Below are 13,766 nucleotides of genomic sequence, written 5' to 3' on the forward strand. Positions count from 1 at the left end.
AATGTCTTAGACAGTGAGGCCCAGAAGACAATTGAAAAAAACAAGCAGGTAATTCAATCGTTACTGAAAATCGTAATGTTGTGTGGAAAACAAGGCTTCACACTTCATGGTCATCGAGACGACAAAATATGTTGGATGGAACAAGAGGGGAATAAAAACTCCATTGAAGGTAACTTTGTTGAACTGGTTCGTCTTAGGGCTGAGACGGATCAAGTGCTCTTGAAACACCTCCAAAATGCGCCCCACAATGCGAAAGACACATCGAAAACCATACAAAACGAATTGAATGAAGTTATTGGCAAGATTATCTTGAAGGAAATACTGGATGAAGTACAAAAAGCTAGGTAATACACCGTGATGGCAGATGAAGTAACTGATTGTTCCATCAAAGAGCAGTTGTCGCTATGTCTCCGCTATGTTCTTGATTCTGTCGTGAAGGCAGTCTTTGTGGACTTTGTTGTAGTAGAACGAATCACTGATGAAACGTTGGCCAAATCTATCTTGCAATGGCTATCAACTAACGGTTTGTCTTTGGCCAATCTGAGGGGTCAGTGCTATGATGGTGCTTCCAATATGTCTGGTGCAAGGTCAGGCTGCAAATCAATTGTACAAGAGAAGTCCCCTTTGGCCATTTATTTTCATTGTGCAGCTCATCGCTTAAACCTTGCTGTAGTTTCCGCCTGCAAAGTTCAAGACTTCAAGAATGCAGAGTCATATATTGGTGAAATCGCTAGATTTCTTAGCTACTCAGCAAAGAGACAGCGTCTTCTTGACAGAGTTCTTGAATTACAGAATCCACGAGGAACTAAAGCAAAGAAGCTAAAGGTAAAGCTAAAGCGATAGCTAGTAAAGGAATTTTCTAGAACATAAGGAAATGCATTAGAAATATTAACAAACTGTTAGTCCTTAATTTAACTCTCAAAAGTTCTAGAATTTTCTGGCACACTGTCTGAGGGTTTCCCACGATAGCATGTACAACAATGCCGTTCCTGGATCCAAGTTTGGGAATCCGGAATGTTTTTAAAATACTATTGAGTGCTTTTAGAAATGATTCATTCCAGTACAGTCTTTTGACTATGATGTTTATAAAAAAAATTAGGTAAATTGTGATGTAAAGCTTTAAACAATGCAACATGACTTTTGTGTAATTATGTAAATAAACAATGTTAATAAGTAAATATGTAAATAACAACTATATCTATTATAATATCAACTCTGTTAAGGACTTGATTTTAGCTTCATCTTATGTTATCTTATTCATCGACTTCTTTTTCACTTATTTTAATGTTTTCTTCTCGTCTCCAATTATTATTATTTTATTATAGTCTTAAAATTATACACGACGACATCAGACTTGCTGTAATATCAATCGTGTCTAAATAAATATCATTATTATTATCAAACAAGAAAAGGTTAAGTCACAAGATTAACAAATAAAAACAAAGAAATTAGTCCAGCAATTCATAAATTCCAATTTACAAGGAAAAAATATCATAGAGGAAAAATAACGTTCTTTATACAGGGTTGATATTTCATCATCGAACATAGTAGCCATCTTGTATAGCCCAGAAAACAGTCCTCGAAAGACACTGTAAAGTGTACTATTTCTAAAAAAAAAATGTGTTATATGAGCAATGTCGCAGCTTACTGAACGATAGTTCTTTTGGTATACGCAGAGCTGGTGGTTCTCCTGTTGAGAAAGTGACCGTTTTGTCCATTCCTGAAAACAATCCTCAAAAGCCACGGTAAGAAACAATGCATTACGTAATGCCATCTCACAGATGACTGACCTTTGCTCTTTTTGTCTACAAAGAGTTGATGGTTCTCCTGTTGACAAAGTTATAGTGACCGTTTCGTCCAGCCCTGAAAACAGTCCTCAAAAGCCACGGTATAAATATAGAGATTAGCACTCAATACCATCGTTTAGTATTCTATAGAGTTAAAATTCTTTTTACGAAGAGAGTGGTTTAGGGATGGCATACATTTTGTTCTCTTTTCCATGAAGACCAATGTTTTGCCTCATATTTTGGGAATGTTCGAAAGCGTTGTCGACTCATTGCCGTACGACATCAACGGCTACAAAAAAATTGCGCTCCCTTGCAATCCAAATAATATAATAAAATCAAGCAAAGATGGACGCCCTTGGAAAACGTGGGTAACATCAAAGAGCCGATTTCAGTGGGATACGACGTCGAAGTCATTGTACTGGATCATGGCTCTGTCCCAACGAAGAATGCACATTTTTAAAAGAAAGGTAGGCGAACAACAATTTGCAAATCGTAGGAGCGAAAAAAGAGAAATGTTGCTTCGTATGCGAGTCCACAGCAAAATTCATACCTTGCCCGACGATTAAAGTTTGGGAGTTCGATAAAAATAAGGCAAAGGTTACTGTTTATCATCAGGGCAATCATACATGCCCCCCAGTTTCAAGAAAATTCAGCGAAGAGGTCAAAGAGGTAAAGGCAGAACTGAAAGATACATTTCAGAAAAATCACACCCTCACACCCATGCAAGTTGCCTGCAACAAAAAGTTGAAGCGCTGACAGAAGTAAAGGACTGGGATGTAATTGACAAGCTCGCTGAAAGTCTTGCCAATACGAGAAGCATATACCACACAGTGTACTTCAAACTTGTGAATGTAGCTAAATTTTGACTTTTGACATGTTTTGTAATTAGATGCAATCATATTCTTCTATTTTCCTAAAAATATTCACCTTTACTTTAAAAAGGGCGGGTGGAAATCCACCCAATCCACCCCCTTCCCCTGTATCGGCCCCTTGTCAGTAAAAAAGAGCTCGCGAAAGGACAATCTTGGACATTCGTTCGAGGCCCTTGCCGACTTTAAAGCTCAATGTGACTAACGGGATCCTTTTTTTATTTATAAGATCAACGATAAGAGGCATAACAAGATGTCCTTCGTTTTCAAGGCCCTTGCCGAATTTAAAGCTCAATGTGACAAACGGGATCCTTTTTTTATTTATAAGATCAACGATAAGAGGCATAACAAGATGTCCTTCGTTTTCAAGGCATCAAAATTCCAAGCAAATCTTGGAATATCCATGGATAGGGATGGGGAGGTATTGTTATGTTGATGCACGGGATTTAAAACTATCACTCTCTCGGTGTACCATCCCTTGATAAATAAAGTTGTAAAGTTGGCCACTATGGAGTGTAAAAAAAAGACTGACGCATTAGTGAAGTTTTGGTCAAACTGGAATGAGGTAGACACATGTTCTTCTCCTTCGCAAACTACAGTTTTGCTATGCGCAGCAATTCCAACCAAGACTTCAAAGGAACAGTAAAAATGATAGCCTGCGTTGCTTCGGTAACCGAAAAAAATGTCCGTCGAAAATAAACATGGCTGCGTGTTCGTTGCAGCATGAACGCAGATATTTATTCTTATTGATGACATTTTGTTTTTGTTTTCCTTAATTTGGCACAGGTATTACAAGCTGTGTCCGGAGATCCGATCTATTTGTTTAATCCAACTGGTTTTGCAATGGATGGGGCTGGCGGTAACTGGAACGCTTTGAAAATTGTGTTTGGGGATGATGCAGATTATAGGGAATTCCACTTTAAACAGTTTGTTTGACTGAAATCGAATAAACTTCCTCCAGAGAGAAAAGCACGTTTTGAGTCGCTTTCATATGCATTGTTAGAAGCAAGCACACCTAGTGGAGAGGGAGATCCTTATAGTGCAACAGACGTCCATTGTCATATTGATTCTTTGGCATCCCATAGCCCAACTAAACGAACGGGAAAATCACGATCTGCCAAACCCGCCAAGCCGAAACGTTGCAGTTAAGATTTTTAAGCGCGTCTGACAAAAGAGAAATCTGAAGCTGCACAAATGTACCTCTCACGCGAAGTGCTCCTTGCTTTAGATTACTGTAGGTTTGTGATCACCCACGAAAACAAAGGCTACTTCATTGACATCACACTTACTCCACGCTGCTCTTGTCCTGATTTCGGCCAAAAGGTTTGCAAACACCTACTTTGGGTTTATCTCTTCGCTCTTAATGTGGAGGGAAATAGCGACGTGCTTGAGAAGAAAACGCTCACCTTAGACGTCGTATACACTCTGCTAGGCACATCATCAGCTCAGCGCTCTAATCTTGGAAAATCTGCTGTTACAAGCCAAGCCGCATCGACTTTCCAAATTTATGCCTCACTTTCACAACCCAACCCATTACCAAACCAATACGGTATCGTCTCTACAATCTCACCCGTTGACATATTAAAGAATATCACCTCAACAACAACAGCAGCAACCATGGCCACCTCACCAACAACCAAAATCATGGCAGCAGCAGCAACAATAACAACGACTATGGCAAAATCTACAACAACAATCACTGCAACAACAACAATCACTGCAACAACAACAATCACTGCAACAACAGCAGCAACAGTCAACTCGGCGTGGTACGACTTCCTAGTATAGCACAACTCACTGAAATGTTTCTCAAATTTCAGGCAGAAAGCAATCAAGAATGCTCCAGCATTCCAGGTCCTGGAAAGCAAGAACTTGTGCCAGGATCTGGAGTATATATATATTCTGCAAGGCTCTATTCCATTCACAGCCACAGCGGAAAAGATGCAAGGAAATTGTTTCTGCTACTTATAGAAACTTTCTTCAGTAATGAAACACTCGCCACGAGTCTGGCTCACGGGACACGCAAACTAACATCAAAAGATGGATCCGTGATGGCAGCACTCAATCAGGACATTGTCAAGACAGTGAAAGGTCAGCACCTATTACGTTTTATCACAGGCTAACCACTCTTATAAATCAAGGAAATACTAAATGGTGTCTTGTCTTTGTCTTTTTATGCGCGCGCGCTATCGATTTTTTGTCATCTCCCCTACCCCCTTGGTAACAATTGTGTTTTTCTACTATACAATATATTAACAAGGTAAGCAACTTCACGGGCTTCCTGTGGAAAATTCAAACTTTGACGAGAGAAAGCCGCGAATTTATCCAGATATTTTGACTCCGAAAACAAAAAAAGTATACAGAATGTCGTACTTACATCTAATCTTCAATAATTTAAAGGATTTTTGATAATAAATTCTCTATAAGGAGGTGTTTTTGGGCTTTTTTAGCGAAAACTTATGTGCCGTCAGTTATGCTTGCATCCGAGCGGGCCTGAACACGAGAAAAGGGATCCAAAACAAGTCCTCTCCCTCCCTCTCCAAGTGTTTTTGGTTCGTTACCACATGCTTTCCAACCCCACACCCCGTGAGTCTTGCATTTTACTTCCGGTTTTTTTTAACCAATCAAGAAGCGTCGCCTATTTTTGGCTTCGTGAAACTGGAACCTGCGATTTTCGCTGCCTTTTTGTAAAGCTTTTTTATCGTAGAGCTGTCAGATCTATCTTGAAAAACGTCGTATAGAAAAAAATAGAAATAAGATATATTGTATCAGGAAGCGTTTTGAAAGGTTAAAAAATAGTCAGTTTCCTTGCGAATGAAGGCTTATATTTGTGAATTTTTTTTCTGGTCTTATGGTTTTTTTAGCTACGTGAGCTCAAACACATGCAATTTGAAACTTTAAAATGTCTTCAATGATTAAATACTACACAAATACTACACTAAATACAAGTTAAGGTATGACTTGTGAAACTTGCCCACCGTGCCTCGTGAAAACTGCACAGACGGCCTACGAATTTTCATACTATCAGTACACTGATATATTGTTTGCACTCTAATATCAAAGGCCCTTAGGCGAACTCGTGGATACTTGTTGCACTTTTCGAATATTTAGATTGGTCTTCCTGTGCTCTCAGCTTGTTGACATTCTCAAAGGATTCCAAATACTTCGCTCGATTTAATATTTTAAATACTCAATTTATCTAGTAAGATGAGTAATCGTCCTTTTTATTTTCCTTTTAACACCTAGTTCTTCGCTATTTTGTTGAGTTTGAAAGCGATTTCTGTGATGGATTAATTGTCTGAACTTCAATTAATACGTAAGAAGACTTCGACTACGACTTCGATAGAGTCAACTGAGTCAAGTATAGGGTATAGAAGATTCATTTGAAAACGCTTTCTCTGTTTTTAATTTCAAAGGTGGGCTGTGTGTTTTATTCCAGCAAACATTCGACCTACGAGCTCAAAAACTGAATATACAAGATAATCGGCCGATCGGGACGATAAACATAAAGCGTTGCGTTATGCGTGTTGATTTACATTACTACTTATCTTGACCTGCAATGGTCACGGCTTCTACATTTGTTTCGGATGAAACTATTTATTTACACTGTGAACTGAGCAAATATTTTATAGAAATGCGTTTATAAATGCTATTTATTTTGCCTTCATACAAGTCGGTAAATTAATGATTATTTATTGGAGCGAGTTCTCGTTAGACCTTCGCACATTTCAACATACAATCTGAGCATTGCTTCGGCTGTTTGTAATCTTGTAATGCGTGACGATCAATCTACTTTTTATTTAGAACGGCTTATTTAAATGACAAAACTGGCCGAACTTCCTTCAAAACTCCATTGGAATTGGCATTTTTTTCGTCTTTTGTTATTTTTTCTACGATCTACGTATACACCTACATTGATTATTTTCTTAGGAAGTTTACTTTAGTAAATACAACTGTTGATCGGTAATAATAAGACTTCTCTCGATCGAGTTTATGAGATTTTATTGCTGAATACCGCCGTGACTTTGAGCTGTCCCTATGGAAAATAAAGTCCTCCAGAGCTTGAAATCAGACTTTCTTCTTCAGTTGTAATTATTTTTTTCGATAACCGGCTCGATCTACGAGTCTCAGTCTGAAATCGAAATGTTGACGTCGTACCTAATAAGCGTTTTTGTTTACTTTTTTAAAATACATCAGAAATAAAGGTCTAACTCATTGAAATTTTATTTCAGGCGTTAGTTGTATAATTTTACTTCAACTTACATCTTTCCTCTCCAGAACGTTGTAGTAGATGAACTTCATTTGCTGTTGCAAATAACTGGTATATATGGATAAAATATCAGATTAATATGCAGCTGATATACATTTTTATACATACTAAATTGTTTTCATGTTTAATTCCTCACTGTAGATAATCTATTGCTTAATATGGTAACTCAAGCAGTTGATTGGGACAAAGAAGACAACCACAACAAGCCTTTAAGCAAGAATTCGAGACAACGCGTAGACCTTCTGGTGCAAACTATCAACAGTTGTGGAGTCTTTTTCCAAGTGTGGGGAAAACGGAATGCTGATGGCAAGGGGAGTGGCATCTATGACTTTTACAAAATGATAAACAAGGACATTCAAGAGATCAATGATTATTTTCTCAATGTATTGATCAAGTGAAATTTATACTTTTCATTCATATTCATATTTTTCAATGAACTGTACAACCTTTTTTTAATTAACTGTACAAACTGTTGTAGTTTTTTTAACATTGTATCATTTCATATCTGTACTTGGCAATATATATATATATATGATTATATTTAAAAATATTTAAAACACTCATTAATACTTCATAAGCTTATGGTCCAATTGGAGCCAGCATACACGTAACGTGCATGAACCTTTATACCCGATAAAGTCCTCTTCATTAGTATTCAAGTGATTTTATATAAAGACACGTGTCTTTATATAAAGACACATGTGATCTTTATATAAAGACCACTCGAATACTATGAGGATGACTTCATCAGGGATGAAGTATGCATCCAAGTTTAGATGAAGACATAGAGCTTCATCAAGGTCATAGTCAACCCTAATGATCTTTGTCTAACGTGCCTATCTTTGCCTTGGCACGCAATATCCAACGTGTGGGAGCTTCTATTGAATCTGGTTGCGCATGCCCGTGACATCAAATCTCTATCGAAGTATAAAAATCCATGTTCGTGACGTGTATGGTGGCTCCAGTTGAACCAAAATCTTATAAATTGTTCATGAGTGTTTTAAGCAGTTCAAAAAACTCGTAGATCGTGTTTTATCAGGTATAAAAGCACTCGGCTACGCCTCGTTTTCCTACTCGTTTTTTAAACACTACATAATAATTAAAAATTTACATTATCTTTATATTTTTATAGGCAAAGAGATGGGTAGACATTTACATCACTTGCAGATAGGCACAAAGGCCTTCAGGATGCACGTGTGACTCCATATATTCATATTTTGGTTTTCCATGTACCCAAACTCATGCTGTTACAAAAAGGAATAAAGAAGTTTTCGGTTCAGGATAAACAAAGACATTATGAAAGACAGGCTGAATGTTTTTGCAAAACGGTGCTTGCATAACTTTTAGGTTCTTATATGTGGAGTTTTTACTGTAGCAATTTTTTCTTGTTTGTTTACTTCGAGATGTCTAGAAAAAGAATGATGACTGTAGGAAATTACATATTGTGATTAAAGGACTTGAAAGATGAGGTCTTTAGGATGTCAATTTTTAGAGTGCTTCTAAACAAGATACCAATACCACCACCAGTCACGCTGGGGCCAATGACCCCAAATAATCGATCCTATTTGCGTGTATCATATTTTTTCAAGATGGCGGATTTTCGAAGCTCGCAAGGTATCATGGGAGTAATCATTCTCCGATTATAATTTATGCCTACATTCTGTAGGAAATCGTGGGGCCTGGATACTAGATAGCGTGTTTTGGCGGTCATTTTTGGATTCGCCGGTAATTTAGCTTCAAAACGATATATAATTCAGGGAATTTATTGAAATTTTTAGTTTATTTTAATCAAATGATAGGAGCAGTATTCACAGAAGCTGCTTCAGAAGAAAACAGTTCAAGGTGAGTATTTTTTTCGGTCTTTTTTACGGCCTTTTGTTATGTTAATTCGAAATTCACAACCATACGATTGTAGCGTGGTATCTAGACAATGAATATTCATATTCTCATGCTGATTTATTTATCTACAAATAAATTATACCACAGCGATTTATCACCTACACCAGCTCCAAAGAAGGCAAGGTTCCCTCTTGGCGCTTATGTTAAGGAAAAGAAACGTCAAGAGAAGAAATTGTTAAATGAGAAATTACTACTGAGTCATGAACTTGCCCGAGAAAGGCTAGAATTGGAGCAAAAGAGACAAGAATTGATTCAACTTACTAAGTCTATCCATGCAAAGGAAGAGAAAATCCGAAGAAAGAGGAAAAGGGTGAGTATTTCTGAACGCTATAAGACAATTAATGAGCTTAGATTCAGTCCAGCAATCGATTTTCTAATTTCTTTTTGCACTTGTGACTTACACCTGACAATTAAAAAAAAAATTTAGATCAATTCTGAATTATCATTAAACTTATTTCCACGTTATTATTTAAATCTCAAACGAGGCTCTTTTGTTTTAGAGAAACTGCAGGTTGTGTGAACATAAATTATAGACAACAGTCTACTAACACAGGATAGACTGTCTTTTACATGTAATTATTGTTTTATTTTATTATTTTTTTGTCATTGTATATTTTCTAAGCATACATGTACTAATAATATATTTATTTATTTATTTTTTATATTTTGTATTAAATATAGGATGAACAGCTTGAGGACATTACTTGTCAAAGACCAGCCAAAATTGTCAGGTGTCCAAAAGTACCAAGTTGCATTCTGCCCCAAAATAGTGATAAGCTGGAGCTCTCTTCAGCCCAGTCATTTAGAAGGAGACAAAGGACATTAGATGCATTGAAACCGATACACTGCTCTGGTGGCAATGATGACCAAAAACCGGTATTGGATGGCTTGTGGGCAACTCTTGCTGCTACAGCTACAAAAGATCAGTTGAAATCCTATCTTTTAAAATCTAAACTGTGTGCTACTAAAATAATACCCGATATTGTAAAGACAAATGTGAAGGAATATCAAAGCAGCAGAGAAAATGAACTCAGGAGTATAAGGATTTTGTATGAAGGTGGGATAATGAGCAAGAGGAAGTACTCAACACTTAGAAACTGTTCTGATGTAGTCAAGGAAGCAGATGCAAATAGCAAGGTTGAGTTTATGGCCGGGTGTCAAATACCCAAGATAATACCTTACAAGAAACTAATGAAGATAATAAATGGATTAAACATTGGTGAAGTAGAAAGCTTAGAGAGCCTTGCTGGTGTTCTAGGTGTAGATGTAACTGTGTCAGGTGTTTATAGGCCATTAAAGTCATTCCTGCTTATGTTGGCTGATCTCTATTTGTTGGTTAATGAACATAACCAGTGTCTTCATTGGTTTCATGGAAGAACAAATGTTTTCTATGTTGCTGTTGGTGCAGACGGTGCACCATTTGGCAAAGATACAACTGCAACTGGCAAGTATATAATTATTTCATACTGATAATAATCTTGTTTTGGCTTTCCGAGTTCCATATACTTTCAAAAAAATTGTACATGGGATTTAGCTAGATATATATATTTTTTAATGTATATGTCTTGCAACCTATAGGTTAGAGTGCTAGCAACAAATCTGTGAAACAAAAAATAGTACTACTTATACTACTACATAATGTTGATTAGACAATTGAAAGCAAAGTATTTATTTAAAACTAGCACCTAGTTTGTACTTGGAATCTAAGGTGAATTCAAGGATTAAGTGTGAGCACTCTACTTAAGAAATCTACAATAAATAACCAAAATATGCCAACAAATGTGTTATTATATATATATTACATGTATTTATTATTACTGTTGAAGTAAAAATAATTTTGATTGGCAAAAAACCCTTTATTACTGCAAGGTATCTTGATTGTTACATTTATTGTACAACTGAGGTTCCCAATTTAATGATTCATATTTCATCATGTTTTCAATATGTTGTTGTTGCTGTTAATACCATTAGTAGAGTGCATGCTCTTAATCCGTGAAACATGAAAAATAAAAAAAATAAGTGATAAATAATGCTAATTGACCGGTTTCTTATTGTCTAATGAATGAACACTATTTGTTTCATAGATTAACTGTATGCACTCTATTATTATTGTTTGTTATTTTCTTGCAATTTCATTATTATTCAAATGCAAACAATATACTTAGGGACTTGTCAAAAATTTGCAGTGGGAGAATCATACCTTTTTGAGACCTTAAAAAGGAAGGGTCATGAAAAAACAGACCTTGAAAAGGGGAAATTTTCCTATTTTAGGCCAAATCCAAGGGTGGGGTCACATAATTTAATTCCTATTGAAAGGGGAGGGTCCCTTATAATACTCTTATTTACTGGCATTTCTTTCTTATACAGTGAAACCCCATTAACCCGGCCACCAAAGAGAAAACCAAAATTGGCCGTCTTAATGGGGTGGTGTAGAAGGCGGGTAAATTTTGTAGAAAATGTATGGGTTCGGGCAATAAACTTTTGGCCGCAGTAACGGGGTGGCCGTTTTAATAAAAATATTAATAAAAATATTTTTTTTGGATAGCATATCTTGTGAGTTTCCTCAATCTACTTCAACGAGTTCAAAGCTGCAATGAAAATCACCTATTGCTGGGAGCCAACTGTGAAGAAGACCATCCTTTACTGAAGAAGTATACAAAGTACTTGGCTGATGAAATGGAATCAATTCAGAATAAAAAAATTCTGACTAACAATGGTAATGAGGTTGTTTTCATTTTTGAGTTGATTCCTTCAGACATGAAGTGGGTTTCCTCTATGTCTGGCGAACTTAACAATGCTGCAACCTATTTTTCACCCTTTGCCAATGTTAGTCAAGACACCAAGGGATTGCGGAATGGTAGCATTGGTGATGATACTGCAACATGGCAACCCTGGAACTACAACGACAGACTTGATGTTGCCAAAAAGGTAGAGGCCTATAAAAGAACATTGAAAGATCCAGAAAATAAGCAGAGATCAAATGTCACCAAATATATTGCCAAGAACAAGTCAAGGCAAGAATTTGCCCCTCCACTTGGCAAGTTTGTTGATAAAATAAAAGCAGAGCCCTTGCATAATACTAATAATGCTTGGCAACACTGGTTCATATTGCTCCTGACTTTGGCTACTCATTGTTGTGATAAGAACTTTCTGAAAACTGTGAGCTCTATATCTCACATTCCAAGATCATCACCACTGGTGAAGTTCTTGGAATGTATTAAGAATACAGTAAAGTGTGGCAGGCTGTATAAAAGTTACTGTAGGTGGTTCAATGAGAAACGGAAAGGTGGAGCATCCTTTGCATACAGATTTACAGGCTTGGAAGCAAAAAGGTTCTGTTGGAACTTTACTGCCCCAATCAATATCCTGCTAGAAGTTCCCAATCTATCTAAAGGTTCTTTTCTTAAGTTGCATACATTAGCATTTATGGGAGTTAAACTTAGAGATGCAGTTTCAATATATACACGAGTAAACATTTCAAATCAAAGCCTACAGGAACTAGACCAACTGTGTAGATCTTATTTCAATGCTGTTTCCTTGTTGTTAAAAAGTCCAAACCCTACTGTGTGGACAATTGGCTATGCAATTCCTTTTCATTCTAAGCAGCTTTTTGATACCCTAGGGTATGGCCTTGGTTTAAACTCCATGCAAGGAAGAGAGGCGAAGCACATTAAGCTGAAGCAATATATTGGAAATACATGCAGTAGCAATAAAAACCAACAGTGGTGGACTGTTTTTAGGCATGAATTTGTTAGTATGGTGTGGTTAAGAAAGAAGGATCCCTGTAGTGTTAACTATACTGGAGGAAAAGAAAAAGCATCTGACTCATACATTCCACTAAGAGTTTCAAGAAAAAACACACGATATTGCCATTGTGGTGAAGCAAAATCAAACCCCGATGATGAAGAGTGCCATATATGCAGTAGCCATATCATGAAAATTGTAAAGAAATCTGTGAAAGATGGAAAGGTGGACCCTGCTTTACACTCCTTTTTTGAATGAGCTGCCAAAAACGATTGGAGGACTGGGCACTAGTATCCTGAATTGAATTACATTCAACTCTTGCCCTAATAATTAATTAGTATGTTAAAGTGTATTCCACAGGTATATGAAAACCACTTCAATGTGCCATTGTACTTCAAAACCATTGAAGAGCACAGACAACACAATTAATTTTGTTGACTAGAGTCATTATATCCAAACCTTAATCAAAAACCCATTGTTCTTGGAGTTACTTTGGACAGCAAGCTGTGTTATAAAGAACAACACAGAACAACTGAAGGAAGGCTACAAAACCACTACAGCTTTGAAATGAATTACTCACTTTGTTACATAAAATAACAGTGATTTTTTAAAATATAAAACATGAAATAGGTATCTAAGCTAAATCAAAACAAGTACTAGTGTTTTTTTTATATAGGAATATATACTCTTTATTTCATCCTGATATATATTATTTCATAATAATTATACAAATATTTGTATACTAATGCACCTTAATTCAGAAAAGATTGTTGTTGAAAAGACTAGTGTAGAGTGTTGCGCCTGGACTGAAGGAGCATAATATTGTAATAAGCACAAACACTCAACCTTTTTCATGACAACCAATATTCTTCTCTGAATTAGGTATATATGATAACAAATTAACAGTCAACAATTTAAATACCTCAAATAAAAAAACATGATCCAAAAGGTCTCTAAAAATCTATAGTCATTTTCAATAAACCCTTGAAACAAATCCTAATATTTACTAGTCAAACACAAAAGAGAACAGTGACATACAATGTAAGTGGTTACTATTGTATATTACTTTAGGCATTATTCCACAGGCTTAACAAACTTATTTTATAATATATAGATGTCTAAATATGTATAGATGAAACTTTGAACACTGAGTGAAAATATAGCCTGTGTCATATCCTGAAACTCTCTTGTATATCA

At 36.3% G+C, this 13,766-nt stretch overlaps 1 protein-coding gene across 1 annotated transcript; it reads left to right on the plus strand.

Annotated features, from left to right (window-relative positions):
• The first annotated feature begins 8,718 nt into the window (after positions 1–8,718).
• LOC148910255 (uncharacterized) lies at positions 8,719–13,263 on the plus strand. The gene is made up of 4 exons (XM_089032013.1): positions 8,719–8,768; positions 8,913–9,135; positions 9,507–10,269; positions 11,371–13,263. The coding sequence occupies exons 1-4, from the start codon at positions 8,719–8,721 to the stop codon at positions 12,825–12,827; spliced, it is 2,493 nt and encodes an 830-aa protein (XP_088888139.1). The 3' UTR covers positions 12,828–13,263.
• The last annotated feature ends 503 nt before the right edge of the window (positions 13,264–13,766 follow it).

This window comes from Actinia tenebrosa, unplaced genomic scaffold (assembly GCF_029948245.1).
Source record: "Actinia tenebrosa isolate PJP-AT-01 unplaced genomic scaffold, QUT_ActTen_1.0 PGA_scaffold17__23_contigs__length_9995812, whole genome shotgun sequence".
Classification (NCBI taxonomy): Eukaryota; Metazoa; Cnidaria; class Anthozoa; order Actiniaria; family Actiniidae; genus Actinia; species Actinia tenebrosa.